This window comes from Anthonomus grandis, chromosome 20 (genome assembly GCF_022605725.1).
Source record: "Anthonomus grandis grandis chromosome 20, icAntGran1.3, whole genome shotgun sequence".
In the NCBI taxonomy this organism is placed as follows: Eukaryota; Metazoa; Arthropoda; class Insecta; order Coleoptera; family Curculionidae; genus Anthonomus; species Anthonomus grandis.
The window spans coordinates 6,173,679-6,200,638 of NC_065565.1; the positions used below are offsets into that span (position 1 = coordinate 6,173,679).

At 31.3% G+C, this 26,960-nt stretch overlaps 1 protein-coding gene across 1 annotated transcript in view; it reads left to right on the plus strand.

Moving 5' to 3' along the window:
- Positions 1-432: 432 nt before the first annotated feature.
- LOC126747951 (uncharacterized) overlaps positions 433-26,960 on the plus strand; it is a 403,836-nt gene continuing 377,308 nt past the window's right edge. The window contains exons 1-5 of the mRNA XM_050456931.1: positions 433-489; positions 593-717; positions 1,217-1,339; positions 1,958-2,243; positions 2,299-2,349. Coding sequence (XP_050312888.1) covers positions 433-489; positions 593-717; positions 1,217-1,339; positions 1,958-2,243; positions 2,299-2,349 — 642 coding nt within the window. The remainder of the gene's footprint in view (positions 490-592; positions 718-1,216; positions 1,340-1,957; positions 2,244-2,298; positions 2,350-26,960) is intronic.

Below are 26,960 nucleotides of genomic sequence, written 5' to 3' on the forward strand. Positions count from 1 at the left end.
TCCGCAAGGTCGTAGCTTCTACGAGAGCCGAGATATGGCATTTTTGTAGCCCATTTTTGGCCTCAAAAACGGACGTCGAAAACGACTTTTTCAGGATTTTCAAAGTGCTCTCATTCCCTTAGTTCTGCTCGGATCCTGTTATAACCCGGTGTTTTCGTAATCTAGGTGATCAGAATAACACGCTGGTATAGTTAGTTGGAATTCGAATAAAAAAAAATTATGAAAAAATTTGAAAGAGAGGGGGGGGTATTTAATTTCTTACTGATAAACAGTGTGGGGCGGGTGGGGGATATGGGTTGACTCACTCGTTCACATGTGACCATACCTTTTATTCTCCAGCTCTCTCTGCAACGACCAGGACTAACTTCTCTTTCTAAAAATGACCGAAACAGTGGTGGGGGACGTATGTGCAGACATGTAGCACACTTTGTCATGGATCGTCTCCTTTATGGGCCCAGTATTCGGTCGGACCTGATACCTCAGTGGACGGTAGTGGTCGCTTTCTTTACCTACTTGATCAAGGACAATGTAGAGAGCAAACAGGCGGTTTTAATAGAAAACCTATTGGAGATGATTTTGGATGTCCAGCTAGACCAGAGCTGCTGGGTGCGGAAGATCGGGGTATGCCCCGGAGAATTTGAATAAGGAGCTCGTGGTGCGGTACTGCAATCAGATACTGGGCATTTTAATGAATTGTTTGGATTATCACAATTTGGGGTAAGTTTCTTAACTTAAAAATTTTGAAAATTAAAAAAAATATCAAACCACAAACAAAATATATAATGTAGCGGAACGACCTCTAAATTTGCTATAGTTCGTTCTATTAGAATATCGGACGTCTTAAATTTTTTATTTATTTGTGGAAATGTGTGACATTCTTTAAACCCTACATTTCTGCTCGGAGTATTTGTATGATTATTACTTCGTTTATCACCATTTAATAAAGAAGTATGGCGCTTTTGACTCCGTGGTTCCGTTAAAAGGTTTTAATCCGGGTCAGTGCTTTTATTATTAATAGGTAAGGTTACAACTGTCCTGTTTCTTGGCTGGCAATTTATGTTATCTATTTTGTTATTAAAAGGTGTTAAAACTAAGCCCATAACTGAGGTGAATTAACTGAGTTTTCCCGACATAAGTGGTTTCTTTGACATACGAACCCTCGGGACTAAAAATCCCATTACAATAAAAGTCCAAAAAAAACATTTATTGTTATAAGGTGCCCAAATGATGGGCAGAATGGCAGGTTTGGCAAATCAATAACTTCTTCCGAGTATTTGACTTCGTTGAAAAACAAGAAGAAGAAGAGAAGTAGCAGTAACGAGTGTGAGAGGGAAACGAGGTAGGAAAATGGACAGACAACCCTCTGGTGTCCTCCATTCCTGTAGGCGTCTCATTGTCTGTCCCTTTCCCTCCCTCATTTCTCTCGCACTTTGGCTACATTCTACTTCTCTTCTCCTTCTTTCTTTTTTTTAAATGCCTGGACAAAATTATTGATTTTTTACAAGAAGTTCAGCCCAAAGTTTCTTCTGCTTCTTCTTTTTCTTCTTCTTCTTCTCCCTCTTTTTCTTTAAAAACCTCAAATACCTGGATTCCGTTTACATATACTTACTTTGAATAAATCTCTACCATGAGAATTACAAATAAAACATCTAATTTTGGCAGTGACAATTTATTAATTGATTGATTTTATTGACCGGCAAGCTTTTCTGTGATTATCACTGACTTTGTTTCTGGTGATCAAATCTCGATATGGATTTTAATGAGTTTTTAGTCCACATTAGCAATATTGTCCATTTTCTAAGTCAATTCAGTAAAAATTCCAGGATTTATTTCTTAATAAATAAATAGGACCCGAATAAATAACTCGACAACGAGCTACTCAACTGTAGGTTCCTTGAAAGGTTCTACTCTTAATTTAATCATTTACAAAATGATCGACCTATTCTTCCTTATCTAGGAACGAAAGCGAGCTGATCCTGGAATCCTTGCAATCCTTCTCGAAACTCCTGAACAGTTTGCCAGGGTACAAATTCCATCCCTTTCAAGTTACCGCAGCCGTGAGGATCAAGTTGCTTTTCAGTCAAGAGGATCCACATCTAAGGAGATCCTCGATCCAGTTATTAGGAGATCTGGCAACGTCCCTTGGTCAAGAGACCAATTTGGAGGCATTCAAGGAGCAGATCCAAGGGAACCTCATCACTTCACTCTTGCATCTATGCGATCCAGACGTGTATGTGGTCAAGGTATGACTTTTTTGGATCATTTTACTCACTTAACTCATGCATGGACTCCATTAAGGCCTGTAAAAGTACGATCCAGAAGGTCGGCCCTTATCTGGATTGTCCGAAGGTAAACCGCATGATCCAGGATTGTTTGGGCGACGACACCGACTCGATGTTCACGGATTTTATTGGGGAGTTAATTAAACGCATGGTAAGTAAATGGCAGCACCTTAAATGTAATATTCATGCAGTTTGTCTGTGATATATTTTGAATTTAATTAGGGATTTATGGAATCAATGATATCAAGGTTATTTGGGGGTCAAATCGAGGACCAATTGGTTTAAAGGTGGTGTCTAAGGGCCAATCCCGCCCTTGTCATTGGTTTGTTCTACGCCGAACTACTACCCGAGAATAAACCGAAAGTTTCACTGGAAACTGTCTGTGATAAACTAAACAGACTGATGCAAGACGAGTCAGAAGAAGTTAGGATTAAGGCAAGTCAAGCTATATCGTGTTTGTTTTTATAATTATTGTAAAACGGAATGTGCTAGGGGGATAGTATGATTAAGTCTTTTTAATCAGTTTTTAGTAAGAAAATTTAAAAAAAAGTCACCAGAGGTCAAAACTGACTTGTGGGTGGACTTTGTAGCTTATAAGTTTATCTCTGTCGCACTTTTTTAGATCGAAAATTTTGCATAACTTTTTTGTTATTAAAGATAGAGCTTCCATTTAAAAACTGCAAAGAATTCCTGGCAAAGGGGCACCTTGCACATAATTATCAAAATTGAAAAAAGTATAGTTTTTGAGAAAAATCAAAATTTCGGTTTTTTACAATTAACATGTATTTTTTTAGATCGAAAATTTTGCATAACTTTTTTGTTATTAAATATAGAGCTTTTATTTAAAAACAGTCAAGTACTCCTAGTGAAGGGGCACCTTGCACATAATAATCAAAATTTAAAAAATTTATGGTTTTTGAGAAAAATCGAAATTTCGGTTTTTTACAATTAACATGTACTTTTTTAGATCGAAAATTTTGCATAACTTTTTTGTTATTAAAGATAGAGCTTTCATTTAAAAACTGTCAAGTACTCCTCGCAAAGGGGCACCTTGCACATAATTATCAAAATTGAAAAAATTATAGTTTTTGAGAAAAATCGAAATTTCGGTTTTTTACGATTAACATGTACTTTTTTAGATAGAAAATTTTGCATAACTTTTTTGTTATTAAAGATAGAGCTTTCATTTAAAAACTGTCAAGTACTCCTGGCAAAGGAGCACCTTGCACATAAATATCAAAATTGAAAAAATTATAGTTTTTGAGAAAAATCAAAATTTCGGTTTTTTACGATTAACATGTACTTTTTTAGATCGAAAATTTTGCATAACTTTTTTGTTATTAAAGATAGAGCTTTCATTTAAAAACCGTCAAGTACTCCTGGCAAAGGGGCACCTTGCACTTAATTATCAAAATTTAAAAAATTATAGTTTTTGAGAAAAATCAAAATTTCGGTTTTTTACGATTAACATGTACTTTTTTAGATCGAAAATTTTGCATAACTTTTTTGTTATTAAAGATAGAGCTTTCATTTAAAAACTGCAAAGCACTCCTGGCAAAGAAGCACCTTGCACATAATTATCAAAATTGAAAAAATTATAGTTTTTGAGAAAAATCAAAATATCGGTTTTTTACGATAAACATGTACTTTTTTAGATCGAAAATTTTGCATAACTTTTTTGTTATTAAAGATAGAGCTTTCATTTAAAAACTGTCAAGTACTCCTGGCAAAGAAGCACCTTGCACATAATTATCAAAATTGAAAAAATTATAGTTTTTGAGAAAAATCGAAATTTCGGTTTTTTACGATTAACATGTACTTTTTTAGATCGAAAATTTTGCATAACTTTTTTGTTATTAAAGATAGAGCTTTCATTTAAAAACTGCAAAGCACTCCTGGCAAAGGGGCACCTTGTACATAATTATCAAAATTTAAAAAATTATAGTTTTTGAGAAAAATCAAAATTTCGGTTTTTTACGATTAACATGTACTTTTTTAGATCGAAAATTTTGCATAACTTTTTTGTTATTAAAGATAGAGCTTTCATTTAAAAACTGTCAAGTACTCCTGGCAAAGGAGCACCTTGCACATAATTATCAAAATTGAAAAAATTATAGTTTTTGAGAAAAATCGAAATTTCGGTTTTTTACGATTAACATGTACTTTTTTAGATCGAAAATTTTGCATAACTTTTTTGTTATTAAAGATAGAGCTTTCATTTAAAAACTGTCAAGTACTCCTGGCAAAGGAGCACCTTGCACATAATTATCAAAATTGAAAAAATTATAGTTTTTGAGAAAAATCGAAATTTCGGTTTTTTACGATTAACATGTACTTTTTTAGATCGAAAATTTTGCATAACTTTTTTGTTATTAAAGATAGAGCTTTCATTTAAAAACTGTCAAGTACTCCTGGCAAAGGAGCACCTTGCACATAAATATCAAAATTGAAAAAATTATAGTTTTTGAGAAAAATCAAAATTTCGGTTTTTTACGATTAACATGTACTTTTTTAGATCGAAAATTTTGCATAACTTTTTTGTTATTAAAGATAGAGCTTTCATTTAAAAACCGTCAAGTACTCCTGGCAAAGGGGCACCTTGCACTTAATTATCAAAATTTAAAAAATTATAGTTTTTGAGAAAAATCAAAATTTCGGTTTTTTACGATTAACATGTACTTTTTTAGATCGAAAATTTTGCATAACTTTTTTGTTATTAAAGATAGAGCTTTCATTTAAAAACTGTCAAGTACTCCTGGCAAAGGAGCACCTTGCACATAATTATCAAAATTGAAAAAATTATAGTTTTTGAGAAAAATCGAAATTTCGGTTTTTTACGATTAACATGTACTTTTTTAGATCGAAAATTTTGCATAACTTTTTTGTTATTAAAGATAGAGCTTTCATTTAAAAACTGTCAACTTCTCCTGGCAAAGGGGCACCCTGCACATAATTATCAAAATTGAAAAAGTTATAGTTTTTGAGAAAAATCAAAATTTTGGTTTTTTACAATTAACATGTACTTTTTTAGATAGAAAATTTTGCATAACTTTTTTGTTATTAAAGATAGAGCTTTCATTTAAAAACTGCCAAGTACTCCTCGCAAAGGGGCACCTTGCACATAATTATAAAAATTGAAAAAATTATAGTTTTTGAGAAAAATCGAAATTTCGGTTTTTTACAATTAACATGTACTTTTTTAGAACGAAAATTTTGCATAACTTTTTTGTTATTAAAGATAGAGCTTTTATTTAAGAAGTGCAAAGCACTCCTGGCAAAGGGGCACCTTGCACATAATTATCAAAAAAGAAAAAATTATAGTTTTTAAGAAAAATCGAAATTTCGGTTTTTTACAATTAACATGTACTTTTTTAGATCGAAAATTTTGCATAACTTTTTTGTTATTAAAGATAGAGCTTTCATTTAAAAACTGTCAAGTAATCCTTGCAAAGAAGCACCTTGCACATAATTATCAAAATTTAAAAAATTATAGTTTTTGAGAAAAATCGAAATTTCTGTTTTTTACAATTAACATGTAATTTTTTAGATCGAAAATTTTGCATAACTTTTTTGTTATTAAAGATAGAGCTTTCATTTAAAAACTGTCAAGTACTTCTTGCAAAGGGGCACCTTGTACGTAATAATCAAAAACTAAAAAAATTATAGTTTTTGAGAAAAATCGAAATTTCGGTTTTTTACAATTAACATGTACTTTTTTAGATCGAAAATTTTGCATAACTTTTTTGTTATTAAAGATAGAGCTTTCATTTAAAAACTGCTAAGTACTCCTCGCAAAGGGGCACCTTGTACGTAATAATCAAAAACTAAAAAAATTGTAGTTTTTGAAAAAAATCGAAATTTCGGTTTTTTACAATTAACATGTACTTTTTTAGATCGAAAATTTTCCATAACTTTTTTGTTATTAAAGATAGAGCTTTCATTTAAAAACTGCTAAGTACTCCTCGCAAAGGGGCACCTTGTACGTAATAATCAAAAACTAAAAAAATTGTAGTTTTTGAAAAAAATCGAAATTTCGGTTTTTTACAATTAACATGTACTTTTTTAGATCGAAAATTTTGCATAACTTTTTTGTTATTAAAGATAGAGCTTTCATTTAAAAACTGCAAAGCACTCCTGGCAAAGAAGCACCTTGCACATAATTATCAAAATTGAAAAAATTATAGTTTTTGAGAAAAATCAAAATATCGGTTTTTTACGATAAACATGTACTTTTTTAGATCGAAAATTTTGCATAACTTTTTTGTTATTAAAGATAGAGCTTTCATTTAAAAACTGTCAAGTACTCCTGGCAAAGAAGCACCTTGCACATAATTATCAAAATTGAAAAAATTATAGTTTTTGAGAAAAATCGAAATTTCGGTTTTTTACGATTAACATGTACTTTTTTAGATCGAAAATTTTGCATAACTTTTTTGTTATTAAAGATAGAGCTTTCATTTAAAAACTGCAAAGCACTCCTGGCAAAGGGGCACCTTGTACATAATTATCAAAATTTAAAAAATTATAGTTTTTGAGAAAAATCAAAATTTCGGTTTTTTACGATTAACATGTACTTTTTTAGATCGAAAATTTTGCATAACTTTTTTGTTATTAAAGATAGAGCTTTCATTTAAAAACTGTCAAGTACTCCTGGCAAAGGAGCACCTTGCACATAATTATCAAAATTGAAAAAATTATAGTTTTTGAGAAAAATCGAAATTTCGGTTTTTTACGATTAACATGTACTTTTTTAGATCGAAAATTTTGCATAACTTTTTTGTTATTAAAGATAGAGCTTTCATTTAAAAACTGTCAAGTACTCCTGGCAAAGGAGCACCTTGCACATAATTATCAAAATTGAAAAAATTATAGTTTTTGAGAAAAATCGAAATTTCGGTTTTTTACGATTAACATGTACTTTTTTAGATCGAAAATTTTGCATAACTTTTTTGTTATTAAAGATAGAGCTTTCATTTAAAAACTGTCAAGTACTCCTGGCAAAGGAGCACCTTGCACATAAATATCAAAATTGAAAAAATTATAGTTTTTGAGAAAAATCAAAATTTCGGTTTTTTACGATTAACATGTACTTTTTTAGATCGAAAATTTTGCATAACTTTTTTGTTATTAAAGATAGAGCTTTCATTTAAAAACCGTCAAGTACTCCTGGCAAAGGGGCACCTTGCACTTAATTATCAAAATTTAAAAAATTATAGTTTTTGAGAAAAATCAAAATTTCGGTTTTTTACGATTAACATGTACTTTTTTAGATCGAAAATTTTGCATAACTTTTTTGTTATTAAAGATAGAGCTTTCATTTAAAAACTGTCAAGTACTCCTGGCAAAGGAGCACCTTGCACATAATTATCAAAATTGAAAAAATTATAGTTTTTGAGAAAAATCGAAATTTCGGTTTTTTACGATTAACATGTACTTTTTTAGATCGAAAATTTTGCATAACTTTTTTGTTATTAAAGATAGAGCTTTCATTTAAAAACTGTCAACTTCTCCTGGCAAAGGGGCACCCTGCACATAATTATCAAAATTGAAAAAGTTATAGTTTTTGAGAAAAATCAAAATTTTGGTTTTTTACAATTAACATGTACTTTTTTAGATAGAAAATTTTGCATAACTTTTTTGTTATTAAAGATAGAGCTTTCATTTAAAAACTGCCAAGTACTCCTCGCAAAGGGGCACCTTGCACATAATTATAAAAATTGAAAAAATTATAGTTTTTGAGAAAAATCGAAATTTCGGTTTTTTACAATTAACATGTACTTTTTTAGAACGAAAATTTTGCATAACTTTTTTGTTATTAAAGATAGAGCTTTTATTTAAGAAGTGCAAAGCACTCCTGGCAAAGGGGCACCTTGCACATAATTATCAAAAAAGAAAAAATTATAGTTTTTAAGAAAAATCGAAATTTCGGTTTTTTACAATTAACATGTACTTTTTTAGATCGAAAATTTTGCATAACTTTTTTGTTATTAAAGATAGAGCTTTCATTTAAAAACTGTCAAGTAATCCTTGCAAAGAAGCACCTTGCACATAATTATCAAAATTTAAAAAATTATAGTTTTTGAGAAAAATCGAAATTTCTGTTTTTTACAATTAACATGTAATTTTTTAGATCGAAAATTTTGCATAACTTTTTTGTTATTAAAGATAGAGCTTTCATTTAAAAACTGTCAAGTACTTCTTGCAAAGGGGCACCTTGTACGTAATAATCAAAAACTAAAAAAATTATAGTTTTTGAGAAAAATCGAAATTTCGGTTTTTTACAATTAACATGTACTTTTTTAGATCGAAAATTTTGCATAACTTTTTTGTTATTAAAGATAGAGCTTTCATTTAAAAACTGCTAAGTACTCCTCGCAAAGGGGCACCTTGTACGTAATAATCAAAAACTAAAAAAATTGTAGTTTTTGAAAAAAATCGAAATTTCGGTTTTTTACAATTAACATGTACTTTTTTAGATCGAAAATTTTCCATAACTTTTTTGTTATTAAAGATAGAGCTTTCATTTAAAAACTGCTAAGTACTCCTCGCAAAGGGGCACCTTGTACGTAATAATCAAAAACTAAAAAAATTGTAGTTTTTGAAAAAAATCGAAATTTCGGTTTTTTACAATTAACATGTACTTTTTTAGATCGAAAATGTTGCATAACTTTTTTGTTATTAAAGATAAAGCTTTCATTTAAAAACAGTCAAGTACTCCTAGCGCAGGGGCACCTTGCACGTAATTATTAAAATTTAAAAAATTATAGTTTTTGAGAAAAATCGAAATTTCGGTTTTTTACGATTAACATGTACTTTTTTAGATCGAAAATTTTGCATAACTTTTTTGTTATTAAAGATAGAGCTTTCATTTAAAAACTGTCAACTACTCCTGGCAAAGGGGCACCCTGCACATAATTATCAAAATTTAAAAAATTATAGTTTTTGAGAAAAATCAAAATGTCGGTTTTTTACGATTAACATGTACTTTTTTAGATCGAAAATTTTGCATAACTTTTTTGTTATTAAAGATAGAGCTTTCATTTAAAAACCGCCAAGTACTCCTGGCAAAGGGGCACCTTGCACTTAATTATCAAAATTTAAAAAATTATAGTTTTTGAGAAAAATCCAAATATCGGTTTTTTACGATTAACATCTACTTTTTTAGATCGAAAATTTTGCATAACTTTTTTGTTATTAAAGATAGAGCTTTCATTTAAAAACTGTCAAGTACTCCTAGCAAAGGAGCACCTTGCACATAATTATCAAAATTGAAAAAATTATAGTTTTTGAGAAAAATCGAAATTTCGGTTTTTTACGATTAACATGTACTTTTTTAGATCGAAAATTTTGCATAACTTTTTTGTTATTAAAGATAGAGCTTTCATTTAAAAACTGTCAACTACTCCTGGCAAAGGGGCACCCTGCACATAATTATCAAAATTGAAAAAGTTATAGTTTTTGAGAAAAATCAAAATTTTGGTTTTTTACAATTAACATGTACTTTTTTAGATCGAAAATTTTGCATAACTTTTTTGTTATTAAAGATAGAGCTTTCACTTAAAAACTGCCAAGTACTCCTCGCAAAGGGGCACCTTGCACATAATTATAAAAATTGAAAAAATTATAGTTTTTGAGAAAAATCGAAATTTCGGTTTTTTACAATTAACATGTACTTTTTTAGAACGAAAATTTTGCATAACTTTTTTGTTATTAAAGATAGAGCTTTCATTTAAGAAGTGCAAAGCACTCCTGGCAAAGGGGCACCTTGCACATAATTATCAAAAAAGAAAAAATTATAGTTTTTGAGAAAAATCGAAATTTCGGTTTTTTACAATTAACATGTACTTTTTTAGATCGAAAACTTTGCATAACTTTTTTGTTATTAAAGATAGAGCTTTCATTTAAAAACTGTCAAGTGATCCTTGCAAAGAAGCACCTTGCACATAATTATCAAAATTTAAAAAATTATAGTTTTTGAGAAAAATCGAAATTTCGGTTTTTTACAATTAACATGTACTTTTTTAGATCGAAAATTTTGCATAACTTTTTTGTTATTAAATATAGAGCTTTCATTTAAAAACTATCAAGTACTCCTCGCAAAGGGGCACCTTGCACATAATTATCAAAATTAAAAAAATTATAGTTTTTGAGAAAAATCGAAATTTCGGTTTTTTACAATTAACATGTACTTTTTTAGATCGAAAATTTTGCATAACTTTTTTGTTATTAAATATAGAGCTTTCATTTAAAAACTATCAAGTACTCCTTGCAAAGGGGCACCTTGTACATAATAATCAAAATTTAAAAAATTATAGTTTTTGAGAAAAATCGAAATTTCGGTTTTTTACAATTAACATGTAATTTTTTAGATCGAAAATTTTGCATAACTTTTTTGTTATTAAAGATAGAGCTTTCATTTAAAAACTGTCAAGTACTCCTTGCAAAGGGGCACCTTGTACGTAATAATCAAAAACTAAAAAAATTATAGTTTTTGAGAAAAATCGAAATTTCGGTTTTTTACAATTAACATGTACTTTTTTAGATCGAAAATTTTGCATAACTTTTTTGTTATTAAAGATAGAGCTTTCATTTAAAAACTGCTAAGTACTCCTCGCAAAGGGGCACCTTGTACGTAATAATCAAAAACTAAAAAAATTGTAGTTTTTGAAAAAAATCGAAATTTCGGTTTTTTACAATTAACATGTACTTTTTTAGATCGAAAATTTTCCATAACTTTTTTGTTATTAAAGATAGAGCTTTCATTTAAAAACTGCCAGGTACTCCTCGCAAAGGGGCACCTTGCACATAATTATCAAAATTGAAAAAATTATAGTTTTTGAGAAAAATCGAAATTTCGGTTTTTTACGATTAACATGTACTTTTTTAGATCGAAAATTTTGCATAACTTTTTTGTTATTAAAGATAGAGCTTTCATTTAAAAACAGTCAAGTACTCCTTGCAAAGGGGCACCTTGCACATAATTATCAATATTGAAAATATTATAGTTTTTAAGAAAAATCGAAATTTCGGTTTTTTACAATTAACATGTACTTTTTTATATCGAAAATTTTGCATAACTTTTTTGTTATTAAAGATAGAGCTTTCATTTAAAAACTGTCAAGTGATCCTTGCAAAGAAGCACCTTGCACATAATTATCAAAATTTAAAAAATTATAGTTTTTGAGAAAAATCGAAATTTCGGTTTTTTACGATTAACATGTACTTTTTTAGATCGAAAATTTTGCATAACTTTTTTGTTATTAAAGATAGAGCTTTCATTTAAAAACTGTCAACTACTCCTGGCAAAGGGGCACCCTGCACATAATTATCAAAATTGAAAAAGTTATAGTTTTTGAGAAAAATCAAAATTTTGGTTTTTTACAATTAACATGTACTTTTTTAGATCGAAAATTTTGCATAACTTTTTTGTTATTAAAGATAGAGCTTTCACTTAAAAACTGCCAAGTACTCCTCGCAAAGGGGCACCTTGCACATAATTATAAAAATTGAAAAAATTATAGTTTTTGAGAAAAATCGAAATTTCGGTTTTTTACAATTAACATGTACTTTTTTAGAACGAAAATTTTGCATAACTTTTTTGTTATTAAAGATAGAGCTTTCATTTAAGAAGTGCAAAGCACTCCTGGCAAAGGGGCACCTTGCACATAATTATCAAAAAAGAAAAAATTATAGTTTTTGAGAAAAATCGAAATTTCGGTTTTTTACAATTAACATGTAATTTTTTAGATCGAAAATTTTGCATAACTTTTTTGTTATTAAAGATAGAGCTTTCATTTAAAAACTGTCAAGTACTCCTTGCAAAGGGGCACCTTGTATGTAATAATCAAAAACTAAAAAAATTATAGTTTTTGAGAAAAATCGAAATTTCGGTTTTTTACAATTAACATGTACTTTTTTAGATCGAAAATTTTGCATAACTTTTTTGTTATTAAATATAGAGCTTTCATTTAAAAACTATCAAGTACTCCTCGCAAAGGGGCACCTTGCACATAATTATCAAAATTAAAAAAATTATAGTTTTTGAGAAAAATCGAAATTTTGGTTTTTTACAATTAACATGTACTTTTTTAGATCGAAAATTTTGCATAACTTTTTTGTTATTAAATATAGAGCTTTCATTTAAAAACTATCAAGTACTCCTTGCAAAGGGGCACCTTGTACATAATAATCAAAATTTAAAAAATTATAGTTTTTGAGAAAAATCGAAATTTCGGTTTTTTACAATTAACATGTAATTTTTTAGATCGAAAATTTTGCATAACTTTTTTGTTATTAAAGATAGAGCTTTCATTTAAAAACTGTCAAGTACTCCTTGCAAAGGGGCACCTTGTACGTAATAATCAAAAACTAAAAAAATTATAGTTTTTGAGAAAAATCGAAATTTCGGTTTTTTACAATTAACATGTACTTTTTTAGATCGAAAATTTTGCATAACTTTTTTGTTATTAAAGATAGAGCTTTCATTTAAAAACTGCTAAGTACTCCTCGCAAAGGGGCACCTTGTACGTAATAATCAAAAACTAAAAAAATTGTAGTTTTTGAAAAAAATCGAAATTTCGGTTTTTTACAATTAACATGTACTTTTTTAGATCGAAAATTTTCCATAACTTTTTTGTTATTAAAGATAGAGCTTTCATTTAAAAACTGCCAGGTACTCCTCGCAAAGGGGCACCTTGCACATAATTATCAAAATTGAAAAAATTATAGTTTTTGAGAAAAATCGAAATTTCGGTTTTTTACGATTAACATGTACTTTTTTAGATCGAAAATTTTGCATAACTTTTTTGTTATTAAAGATAGAGCTTTCATTTAAAAACTATCAAGTACTCCTCGCAAAGGGGCACCTTGCACATAATTATCAAAATTAAAAAAATTATAGTTTTTGAGAAAAATCGAAATTTCGGTTTTTTACAATTAACATGTACTTTTTTAGATCGAAAACTTTGCATAACTTTTTTGTTATTAAAGATAGAGCTTTCATTTAAAAACTGTCAAGTGATCCTTGCAAAGAAGCACCTTGCACATAATTATCAAAATTTAAAAAATTATAGTTTTTGAGAAAAATCGAAATTTCGGTTTTTTACAATTAACATGTACTTTTTTAGATCGAAAATTTTGCATAACTTTTTTGTTATTAAATATAGAGCTTTCATTTAAAAACTATCAAGTACTCCTCGCAAAGGGGCACCTTGCACATAATTATCAAAATTAAAAAAATTATAGTTTTTGAGAAAAATCGAAATTTCGGTTTTTTACAATTAACATGTACTTTTTTAGATCGAAAATTTTGCATAACTTTTTTGTTATTAAATATAGAGCTTTCATTTAAAAACTATCAAGTACTCCTTGCAAAGGGGCACCTTGTACATAATAATCAAAATTTAAAAAATTATAGTTTTTGAGAAAAATCGAAATTTCGGTTTTTTACAATTAACATGTAATTTTTTAGATCGAAAATTTTGCATAACTTTTTTGTTATTAAAGATAGAGCTTTCATTTAAAAACTGTCAAGTACTCCTTGCAAAGGGGCACCTTGTACGTAATAATCAAAAACTAAAAAAATTATAGTTTTTGAGAAAAATCGAAATTTCGGTTTTTTACAATTAACATGTACTTTTTTAGATCGAAAATTTTGCATAACTTTTTTGTTATTAAAGATAGAGCTTTCATTTAAAAACTGCTAAGTACTCCTCGCAAAGGGGCACCTTGTACGTAATAATCAAAAACTAAAAAAATTGTAGTTTTTGAAAAAAATCGAAATTTCGGTTTTTTACAATTAACATGTACTTTTTTAGATCGAAAATTTTCCATAACTTTTTTGTTATTAAAGATAGAGCTTTCATTTAAAAACTGCCAGGTACTCCTCGCAAAGGGGCACCTTGCACATAATTATCAAAATTGAAAAAATTATAGTTTTTGAGAAAAATCGAAATTTCGGTTTTTTACGATTAACATGTACTTTTTTAGATCGAAAATTTTGCATAACTTTTTTGTTATTAAAGATAGAGCTTTCATTTAAAAACAGTCAAGTACTCCTTGCAAAGGGGCACCTTGCACATAATTATCAATATTGAAAATATTATAGTTTTTAAGAAAAATCGAAATTTCGGTTTTTTACAATTAACATGTACTTTTTTATATCGAAAATTTTGCATAACTTTTTTGTTATTAAAGATAGAGCTTTCATTTAAAAACTGTCAAGTGATCCTTGCAAAGAAGCACCTTGCACATAATTATCAAAATTTAAAAAATTATAGTTTTTGAGAAAAATCGAAATTTCGGTTTTTTACGATTAACATGTACTTTTTTAGATCGAAAATTTTGCATAACTTTTTTGTTATTAAAGATAGAGCTTTCATTTAAAAACTGTCAACTACTCCTGGCAAAGGGGCACCCTGCACATAATTATCAAAATTGAAAAAGTTATAGTTTTTGAGAAAAATCAAAATTTTGGTTTTTTACAATTAACATGTATTTTTTTAGATCGAAAATTTTGCATAACTTTTTTGTTATTAAAGATAGAGCTTTCACTTAAAAACTGCCAAGTACTCCTCGCAAAGGGGCACCTTGCACATAATTATAAAAATTGAAAAAATTATAGTTTTTGAGAAAAATCGAAATTTCGGTTTTTTACAATTAACATGTACTTTTTTAGAACGAAAATTTTGCATAACTTTTTTGTTATTAAAGATAGAGCTTTCATTTAAGAAGTGCAAAGCACTCCTGGCAAAGGGGCACCTTGCACATAATTATCAAAAAAGAAAAAATTATAGTTTTTGAGAAAAATCGAAATTTCGGTTTTTTACAATTAACATGTAATTTTTTAGATCGAAAATTTTGCATAACTTTTTTGTTATTAAAGATAGAGCTTTCATTTAAAAACTGTCAAGTACTCCTTGCAAAGGGGCACCTTGTATGTAATAATCAAAAACTAAAAAAATTATAGTTTTTGAGAAAAATCGAAATTTCGGTTTTTTACAATTAACATGTACTTTTTTAGATCGAAAATTTTGCATAACTTTTTTGTTATTAAATATAGAGCTTTCATTTAAAAACTATCAAGTACTCCTCGCAAAGGGGCACCTTGCACATAATTATCAAAATTAAAAAAATTATAGTTTTTGAGAAAAATCGAAATTTCGGTTTTTTACAATTAACATGTACTTTTTTAGATCGAAAATTTTGCATAACTTTTTTGTTATTAAATATAGAGCTTTCATTTAAAAACTATCAAGTACTCCTTGCAAAGGGGCACCTTGTACATAATAATCAAAATTTAAAAAATTATAGTTTTTGAGAAAAATCGAAATTTCGGTTTTTTACAATTAACATGTAATTTTTTAGATCGAAAATTTTGCATAACTTTTTTGTTATTAAAGATAGAGCTTTCATTTAAAAACTGTCAAGTACTCCTTGCAAAGGGGCACCTTGTACGTAATAATCAAAAACTAAAAAAATTATAGTTTTTGAGAAAAATCGAAATTTCGGTTTTTTACAATTAACATGTACTTTTTTAGATCGAAAATTTTGCATAACTTTTTTGTTATTAAAGATAGAGCTTTCATTTAAAAACTGCTAAGTACTCCTCGCAAAGGGGCACCTTGTACGTAATAATCAAAAACTAAAAAAATTGTAGTTTTTGAAAAAAATCGAAATTTCGGTTTTTTACAATTAACATGTACTTTTTTAGATCGAAAATTTTCCATAACTTTTTTGTTATTAAAGATAGAGCTTTCATTTAAAAACTGCCAGGTACTCCTCGCAAAGGGGCACCTTGCACATAATTATCAAAATTGAAAAAATTATAGTTTTTGAGAAAAATCGAAATTTCGGTTTTTTACGATTAACATGTACTTTTTTAGATCGAAAATTTTGCATAACTTTTTTGTTATTAAAGATAGAGCTTTCATTTAAAAACAGTCAAGTACTCCTTGCAAAGGGGCACCTTGCACATAATTATCAATATTGAAAATATTATAGTTTTTAAGAAAAATCGAAATTTCGGTTTTTTACAATTAACATGTACTTTTTTATATCGAAAATTTTGCATAACTTTTTTGTTATTAAAGATAGAGCTTTCATTTAAAAACAGTCAAGTACTCCTAGCGAAGGGGCATCTTGCACATAAATATCAAAATTGAAAATATTATAGTTTTTAAGAAAAATCGAAATTTCGGTTTTTTACGATTAACATGTACTTTTTTAGATCGAAAATTTTGCATAACTTTTTTGTTATTAAAGATAGAGCTTTCATTTAAAAACTGTTAGGTACTCCTCGTAAAGGGGCACCTTGCACATAATTATCAAAATTGAAAAAATTATAGTTTTTGAGAAAAATCGAAATTTCGGTTTTTTACGATTAACATGTACTTTTTTAGATCGAAAATTTTGCATAACTTTTTTGTTATTAAAGATAGAGCTTTCATTTAAAAACAGTCAAGTACTTCTTGCAAAGGGGCACCTTGCATATAATTATCAAAATTAAAAAAATTATAGTTTTTGAGAAAAATCGAAATTTCGGTTTTTTACAATTAACATGTACTTTTTTAGATCGAAAATTTTGCATAACTTTTTTGTTATTGAGGATAGAGCTTTCATTTAAAAACTGCCAAGTACTCCTCGCAAAGGGGAACCTTGCACATAATTATTAAAATTGAAAAAATTATAGTTTTTAAGAAAAATCGAAATTTCGGTTTTTTAGGATTAACATGTACTTTTTTAGATCGAACATTTTGCATAACTTTTTTATTAGTTCAAGTTCCCTAGGTACTATAATGAGCTAGACAAAATAAATAAATAAATAAATTAAATATACTTACCCCATATACTTTTGTAAGGAGAAAGAGGGGATAAATAAAATTTTCCTTTGTGATATTTAGTAAGTACCATTTATTGTATCCAATAGACTGTTAGAAATAAAACGCTTTGAATCTTTATAATTAAGTGGTCATTAAATAATAATAAAATATTAATAAACTTGATTTTGATGTTTCTTTAATTAATAACCCAATTTTTCGTTCAAACTGGTACGACCGTCTCCGGTTTGATCGGTCGGTGGTACCCACATGCTGTAGTTCTCCTTTGAGGCGCCTTCGGCGTAACCCTTGCGTTTCTCTATCTCTGTTTTGTGTTGTCTTTGTTCGTTACGTTTCTGATTCTTCTTCTTCTTTCTCTCGTCCTCGGTGGTCGAGTGGTCATCTGCAAATTTTACAACATTAAAGAAGGAAAAGAAGAAGAAGCGAAATAATGATGGTACTTGGGAAGTACCATCAAATAGAAGCCTAAGTTGGGACAGAAGAAGACAGTTTAATGTACTAAGAAAATTTGACCTTGAAAGGTATTTTCAAGGTCACTTGAAGGTCGAATCAAGGTAAGTAGTTGTTAGAAAAATTGCTGCAAGTGAGTTTGATCTCGCAGAAAATTTTCAAGGTCACTAAAAGGTCGACACAAGGTGAGTAGATGTTAGAAAAATTGATTCAAGGGAGTTTGACCTCGCGGATAATTTTCAAGGTCGCTAGAAGGTCGAGACGAGGTGAGTAGTTGTTAGAAAAATTGGTGCAAGTGAGTTTGACCTCGCGGATAATTTTCAAGGTCACTAGAAGGTCGAGACGAGGTGAGTAGTTGTTAGAAAAATTGATTCAAGGGAGTTTGACCTCGCAGATAATTTTCAAGGTCACTACAAGGTCGACACAAGGTGAGTAGTTTGTAGAAATATCGATGCAAGTGAGTTTGACCTCGCGGATAATTTTCAAGGTCACTAGAAGGTCGACACAAGGTAGGTAGCTCGAAGAAAATAAGTGCAAGTGAATATGGCCTCGCGGATAATTTTCAAGGTCACTAGAAGGTCGGCACAAGGTGAGTAGTTGTTAGAAAAATTGATTCAAGGGAGTTTGACCTCGCGGATAATTTTCAAGGTCACTAGAAGGTCGACACAAGGTAAGTAGCTCTTAGAAATATTGGTGCAAGTGAGTTTGACCTCGCGGTTAATTTACAAGGTCACTACAAGGTCGACACAAGGTGAGTAGTTGTCAGAAAAAATGATGCAATTGAGTTTGACTTCGCGGATAATTTTCAAGGTCACTAGAAGGTCGAGACAAGGTGAGTAGTTGTTAGAAAAATTGGTGCAAGTGAGTTTGACCTCGCAGAAAATTTTCAAGATCACTCGAAGGTCGAGACAAGTTAAGTAGATCGTAGAAAATAAGTGCAAGTGAATATGACCTCGCGGTTAATTTTCAAGGTCACTCGAAGGTCGAGACAAGGTGAGTAGTTCTTAGAAAAATTGATGCAAGTGAGTTTGACCTCGCGGATAATTTTCAAGGTCACTAGAAGGTCGAGACGAGGTAGGTAGTTCGTAGAATATAAGTGCAAGTGAATATGACCTCGCAGGTAATTTTCAAGGTCACTAGAAGGTCGACACAAGGTGAGTAGTTTGTAGAAAAATCGGTGCAAGTGAGTTTGGCCTTGCAAATAATTTTCAAGGTCACTAGAAGGTCGACACAAGGTAAGTAGTTCCTAGAAAAATTGGTGCAAATGAGTTTGACCCCGCGGATAATTTTCAAGGTCACTAGAAGGTCGACACAAGGTGAGTAGATGTTAGAAAAATTGATTCAAGGGAGTTTGACCTCGCGGATAATTTTCAAGGTCACTAGAAGGTCGACACAAGGTGAGTAGATGTTAGAAAAATTGATTCAAGGGAGTTTGACCTCGCGGTTAATTTTCAAGGTCACTCGAAGGTCGACACAAGGTGACAGGGTCGAAGAAAAATTGGTGAAGAATTATTTACTTTGATTTGGCCTTTAAGTGACCTTGAAAATTATCCGCGAGGTCAAACTCACTTACACCAATTTTTCTTCGAACCTCTCACCTTGTGTCGACCTTCTAGTGACCTTGAGATTTAACCGCGAGGTCAAACTCACTTGCACTTACTTTCTACGAACTACTTAATTTGTCTCGACCTTCTAGTGACCTTAAAATTTATCCGCGAGGTCAAACTCACTTGCATCAATTTTTATTCGAACCTGTCACCTTGTCTCGACCTTCTAGTGACCTTGAAAATTATTCGCGAGGTCAAAATCACTTGCACCAATTTTTCTTCGACCCTGTCACCTTGTCTCGTCCTTCAAGTGACCTTGAAAATTATCCACGAGGTCAGACTCACTTGCACCAATGTTTCTTAGACCCTGTCGCCTTATGTCGACCTTCTAGTGACCTTGAAAATGATCCGCGAGGTCAAACTCACTTGCACCAATTTTTCTTCGACCCTGTCACCTTGTCTCGACCTTCTAGTGACCTTGAAAATTATTCGCGAGGTCAAAATCACTTGCACCAATTTTTCTTCGACCCTGTCACCTTGTCTCGTTCTTCAAGAGACCTTGAAAATTATCCACGAGGTCAGACTCACTTGCACCAATGTTTCTTAGACCCTGTCGCCTTATGTCGACCTTCTAGTGACCTTGAAAATTATCCGCGAGGTCAAACTCACTTGCACCAATTTTTCTTCGACCCTGTCAATTTGTCTCGGCCTTCTAGTGACCTTGAAAATTATCCGCGAGGTCAAACTCACTTGCACCAATTTTTCTTTGACCCTGTCACCTTGCGTCGAACTTCTAGTGACCTTGAAAATTATCCGCGAGGTCAAACTCACTTGCACCAATTTTTCTAAGAGCTACTTACCTTGTGTCGACCTTGTAGTGACCTTGAAAATGATCCACGAGGTTAAACTCACTTGCACCAGTGTTTCTTGTACCCTCTCACCTTGTGTCGACGTTCTAGTGACCTTGAAAACTATCCGCGAGGTCATATTCACTTGCACTTATATTCTACGAACTACCTACCTCCTCTCGACCTTCTAGTGACCTTGAAAATTATCCGCGAGGTCAGACTCACTTGCACCAATTTTTTAAAGAAAATTTTACGTGTAAAAACATATAACTACATGGGTAAAAATACGTTTGGAACAAATTTACCAGTATAAAAATACGCCTGGAAAATTTGAAATCTCTCAACAGGTTTTTCCTCATTTTCTCGAAAACTAGTAGGAAAATGGAAATTTTTCTTTCAGCATTAGATTCTCAATCCAAAATAGAACAAATCATATAGAATAACATTTTGCCCTAAATCGAAAAGTAAAGAAGTTATGGAGGATTTTCGAGAAAATGAAAAATTTAAGTGCAAAATTGAAAAAAATTTTTTTTCGAAAAAATTGTTTTTTTTTTTCGGCAAATCGATAACTCACTCAAAATGCGTCAAAAAAGTCTTATAAGACTTTTTTGAAAAATGTACCAGAAAAAAGTTATACCCAAAAAGTCTTCGTCAAAAAATCCAAAGGGGTACCCCTGGAAAAATGTTCATGATTTCGGTTTTTATTTTTTTTTTGGAAAACTATTAGTCGTAGAAAAAAATCATTAAAACAAAAGTTGTTGGGAATTTCAATGCGCATCAGATGCAATAGAAAAATAATTTTTAGGTCTAACAGTTTTCCAGAAAATTGATAAAAACTTCTTAACAGTTTTTCCTAATTTTCTCAAAAACTAGTGGGAAAATGAAAAATTTTCTTTTAGCATTAAATTCACAATCAAAAATAGAACAAATCATATAAAATAACATTTTGCCGTAAATCAAAAAATAAAGAAGTTATAAAAGATTTTCTAAAATTAAATAATTTTTGTGCGAAAAAAATTTTTTTTAAGAAAATTATTTTTTTTTAATAATTCGATAAATCGCTCAAAAACCTTTAAAAAAGTCTTATAAAACCCTTTGACCCCTTGATTTTTACGTTATTTACCGGGCATTATGAACCGCGGATTCACACTTACAAAGGCTAAAACAACAGAATAAAAATCAATGGAGAATAGATTTCTTATATTTGTTTAATTGTTGATAAAAGCGCACTTTAAGATTAAACAAAAAAAAATACAAAAAACCAAGGTACAGTAGTAAAAAGGGCACATTTTTACAATAAAATAGTAAAATCGGAAGTAAATACTCACCATTTTCATGAAACCCACTAGACCCGCTTGTTTCCGGTTTCGCGTCATCCTTGTTCACCACTTCCGTTATATTCTGACGAAACTTCCGCTTCAAATCGATGATTTCCTTCTCGATTTCCCCAGAAATGTGCTGCAGTTTCGTCGTTCTAAATCCAACGCAACTATTCCCAAAGTCGTAGCTCCTTTAATAAATGAGATACAAATTTTCAGTTTCCATATATGTGCACCAAAAACCCAAAGTTTGGAAATCTATATCTCGACTTCTGTCAGTACTAGCTTTAAAAATCCAACGGTTCTGTCTTAGTTTCGTCGTTCTAAATATAACGCAACTATTCCCAAAGTCGTAGCTCCTTTAATAACCGAGATACAAATTTTCAGTTTCCATATATGTGCACCAAAAACCCAAAGTTTGGAAATCTATATCTCGACTTCTGTCAGTACTAGCTTTAAAAATCCAACGGTTTTGTCTTAGTTTTGTCGTTCTAAATCCAACGCAACTATTCCCAAAGTCGTAGCTCCTTTAATAACCGAGATACAAATTTTCAGTTTCCATATATATGCACCAAAAACCCAAAGTTTGGTAATCTATATCTCGACTTCTGTCAGTACTAACTTTAAAAATCCAACGGTTCTGTCTTAGTTTCGTCGTTCTAAATCCAACGCAACTATTCCCAAAGTCGTAGCTCCTTTAATAACCGAGATACAAATTTTCAGTTTCCATATATGTGCACCAAAAACCCAAAGTTTGGAAATCTATATCTCGACTTTTGTCAGTACTAGCTGTAAAAATCCAACGGTTCTGTCTTAGTTTCGTCGTTCTAAATCCAACGCAACTATTCCCAAAGTCGTAGCTCCTTTAATACCCGAGATACAAATTTTCAGTTTCCATATATGTGCACCAAAAACCCAAAGTTTGGAAATCTATATCTCGACTTCTGTCAGTACTAGCTGTAAAAATCCAACGGTTCTGTCTTAGTTTCGTTGTTCTAAATCCAACGCAACTATTCCCAAAGTCGTAGCTCCTTTAATAACCGAGATACAAATTTTCAGTTTCCATATATATGCACCAAAAACCCAAAGTTTGGTAATCTATATCTCGACTTCTGTCAGTACTAACTTTAAAAATCCAACGGTTCTGTCTTAGTTTCGTCGTTCTAAATCCAACGCAACTATTCCCAAAGTCGTAGCTCCTTTAATAACCGAGATACAAATTTTCAGTTTCCATATATATGCACCAAAAACCCAAAGTTTGGTAATCTATATCTCGACTTCTGTCAGTACTAGCTTTAAAAATCCAACGGTTCTGTCTTAGTTTTGTCGTTCTAAATCCAACGCAACTATTCCCAAAGTCGTAGCTCCTTTAATAACCGAGATATAAATTTTCAGTTTCCATATATATGCACCAAAAACCCAAAGTTTGGTAATCTATATCTCGACTTCTGTCAGTACTAGCTTTAAAAATCCAATGGTTCTGTCTTAGTTTCGTCGTTCTAAATCCAACGCAACTATTCCCAAAGTCGTAGCTCCTTTAATAACCGAGATACAAATTTTCAGTTTCCATATATATGCACCAAAAACCCAAAGTTTGGTAATCTATATCTCGACTTCTGTCAGTAATAGCTTTAAAAATCCAACGGTTCTGTCTTAGTTTCGTCGTTCTAAATCCAACGCAACTATTCCCAAAGTCGTAGCTCCTTTAATAACAGAGATACAAATTTTCAGTTTCCATATATATGCACCAAAAACCCAAAGTTTGGTAATCTATATCTCGACTTCTGTCAGTACTAGCTTTAAAAATCCAACGGTTCTGTCTTAGTTTCGTCGTTCTAAATCCAACGCAACTATTCCCAAAGTCGTAGCTCTTTTAATAACAGAGATACAAATTTTCAGTTTCTATATATATGCACCAAAAACCCAAAGTTTGGTAATCTATATCTCGACTTCTGTCAGTACTAGCTTTAAAAATCCAACGGTTCTGTCTTAGTTTTGTCGTTCTAAATCCAACGCAACTATTCCCAAAGTCGTAGCTCCTTTAGTAACCGAGATACAAATTTTCAGTTTCCATATATGTGCACCAAAAACCCAAAGTTTGGTAATCTATATCTCGACTTCTGTCAGTACTAGCTTTAAAAATCCAACGGTTCTGTCTTAGTTTCGTCGTTCTAAATCCAACGCAACTATTCCCAAAGTCGTAGCTCCTTTAATAACAGAGATATAAATTTTCAGTTTCCATATATATGCACCAAAAACCCAAAGTTTGGTAATCTATATCTCGACTTCTGTCAGTACTAGCTTTAAAAATCCAACGGTTCTGTCTTAGTTTCGTCGTTCTAAATCCAACGCAACTATTCCCAAAGTCGTAGCTCCTTTAAAAACAGAGATACAAATTTTCAGTTTCCATATATATGCACCAAAAACCCAAAGTTTGGTAATCTATATCTCGACTTCTGTCAGTACTAGCTTTAAAAATCCAACGGTTCTGTCTTAGTTTCGTCGTTCTAAATCCAACGCAACTATTCCCAAAGTCGTAGCTCCTTTAATAACCGAGATACAAATTTTCAGTTTCCATATATGTGCACCAAAAACCCAAAGTTTGGTAATCTATATCTCGACTTCTGTCAGTACTAGCTTTAAAAATCCAACGGTTCTGTCTTAGTTTCGTCGTTCTAAATCCAACGCAACTATTCCCAAAGTCGTAGCTCCTTTAATAACCGAGATACAAATTTTCAGTTTCCATATATGTGCACCAAAAACCCAAAGTTTGGTAACCTATATCTCGACTTCTGTCAGTACTAGCTGTAAAAATCCAACGGTTCTGTCTTAGTTTCGTCGTTCTAAATCCAACGCGACTATTCCCAAAGTCGTAGCTCCTTTAATAACCGAGATACAAATTTTCAGTTTCCATATATATGCACCAAAAACCCAAAGTTTGGTAATCTATATCTCGACTTCTGTCAGTATTAACTTTAAAAATCCAACGGTTCTGTCTTAGTTTCGTCGTTCTAAATCCAACGCAACTATTCCCAAAGTCGTAGCTCCTTTATTAACCGAGATACAAATTTTCAGTTTCCATATATGTGCACCAAAAACCCAAAGTTTGGTAATCTATATCTCGACTTCTGTCAGCACTAGCTTTAAAAATCCAACGGTTTTGTCTTAGTTTCGTCGTTCTAAATCCAACGCAACTATTCCCAAAGTCGTAGCTCCTTTAATAACCGAGATACAAATTTTCAGTTTCCATATATGTGCACCAAAAACCCAAAGTTTGGTAATCTATATCTCGACTTCTGTCAGTACTAGCTTTAAAAATCCAACGGTTCTGTCTTAGTTTCGTCGTTCTAAATCCAACGCAACTATTCCCAAAGTCGTAGCTCCTTTAATAACCGAGATACAAATTTTCAGTTTCCATATATGTGCACCAAAAACCCAAAGTTTGGTAATCTATATCTCGACTTCTGTCAGTACTAGCTTTAAAAATCCAACGGTTCTGTCTTAGTTTCGTCGTTCTAAATCCAACGCAACTATTCCCGAAGTCGTAGCTCCTTTAATAACAGAGATACAAATTTTCAGTTTCCATATATATGCACCAAAAACCCAAAGTTTGGTAATCTATATCTCGACTTCTGTCAGTACTAGCTTTAAAAATCCAACGGTTATGTCTTAGTTTCGTCGTTCTAAATCGAACGCAACTATTCCCAAAGTCGTAGCTCCTTTAAAAACAGAGATACAAATTTTCAGTTTCCATATATATGCACCAAAAACCCAAAGTTTGGTAATCTATATCTCGACTTCTGTCAGTACTAGCTTTAAAAATCCAACGGTTCTGTCTTAGTTTCGTCGTTCTAAATCCAACGCAACTATTCCCAAAGTCGTAGCTCCTTTAATAACCGAGATACAAATTTTCAGTTTCCATATATGTGCACCAAAAACCCAAAGTTTGGTAATCTATATCTCGACTTCTGTCAGTACTAGCTTTAAAAATCCAACGGTTCTGTCTTAGTTTCGTCGTTCTAAATCCAACGCAACTATTCCCAAAGTCGTAGCTCCTTTAATAACCGAGATACAAATTTTCAGTTTCCATATATGTGCACCAAAAACCCAAAGTTTGGTAATCTATATCTCGACTTCTGTCAGTACTAGCTTTAAAAATCCAACGGTTCTGTCTTAGTTTCGTCGTTCTAAATCCAACGCAACTATTCCCAAAGTCGTAGCTCCTTTAATAACAGAGATACAAATTTTCAGTTTCCATATATATGCACCAAAAACCCAAAGTTTGGTAATCTATATCTCGACTTCTGTCAGTACTAGCTTTAAAAATCCAACGGTTCTGTCTTAGTTTCGTCGTTCTAAATCCAACGCAACTATTCCCAAAGTCGTAGCTCCTTTAATAACAGAGATACAAATTTTCAGTTTCCATATATATGCACCAAAAACCCAAAGTTTGGTAATCTATATCTCGACTTCTGTCAGTACTAGCTTTAAAAATCCAACGGTTCTGTCTTAGTTTCGTCGTTCTAAATCCAACGCAACTATTCCCAAAGTCGTAGCTCCTTTAATAACAGAGATACAAATTTTCAGTTTCCATATATATGCACCAAAAACCCAAAGTTTGGTAATCTATATCTCGACTTCTGTCAGTACTAGCTTTAAAAATCCAACGGTTCTGTCTTAGTTTTGTCGTTCTAAATCCAACGCAACTATTCCCAAAGTCGTAGCTCCTTTAATAACCGAGATACAAATTTTCAGTTTCCATATATGTGCACCAAAAACCCAAAGTTTGGTAATCTATATCTCGACTTCTGTCAGTACTAGCTTTAAAAATCCAACGGTTCTGTCTTAGTTTCGTCGTTCTAAATCCAACGCAACTATTCCCAAAGTCGTAGCTCCTTTAATAACAGAGATATAAATTTTCAGTTTCCATATATATGCACCAAAAACCCAAAGTTTGGTAATCTATATCTCGACTTCTGTCAGTACTAGCTTTAAAAATCCAACGGTTCTGTCTTAGTTTCGTCGTTCTAAATCCAACGCAACTATTCCCAAAGTCGTAGCTCCTTTAATAACCGAGATACAAATTTTCAGTTTCCATATATGTGCACCAAAAACCCAAAGTTTGGTAATCTATATCTCGACTTCTGTCAGTACTAGCTTTAAAAATCCAACGGTTCTGTCTTAGTTTCGTCGTTCTAAATCCAACGCAACTATTCCCGAAGTCGTAGCTCCTTTAATAACAGAGATACAAATTTTCAGTTTCCATATATATGCACCAAAAACCCAAAGTTTGGTAATCTATATCTCGACTTCTGTCAGTACTAGCTTTAAAAATCCAACGGTTCTGTCTTAGTTTCGTCGTTTTAAATCCAACGCAACTATTCCCAAAGTCGTAGCTCCTTTAATAACCGAGATACAAATTTTCAGTTTCCATATATGTGCACCAAAAACCCAAAGTTTGGTAATCTATATCTCGACTTCTGTCAGTACTAGCTTTAAAAATCCAACGGTTCTGTCTTAGTTTCGTCGTTCTAAATCCAACGCAACTATTCCCAAAGTCGTAGCTCCTTTAATAACCGAGATACAAATTTTCAGTTTCCATATATGTGCACCAAAAACCCAAAGTTTGGTAATCTATATCTCGACTTCTGTCAGTACTAGCTTTAAAAATCCAACG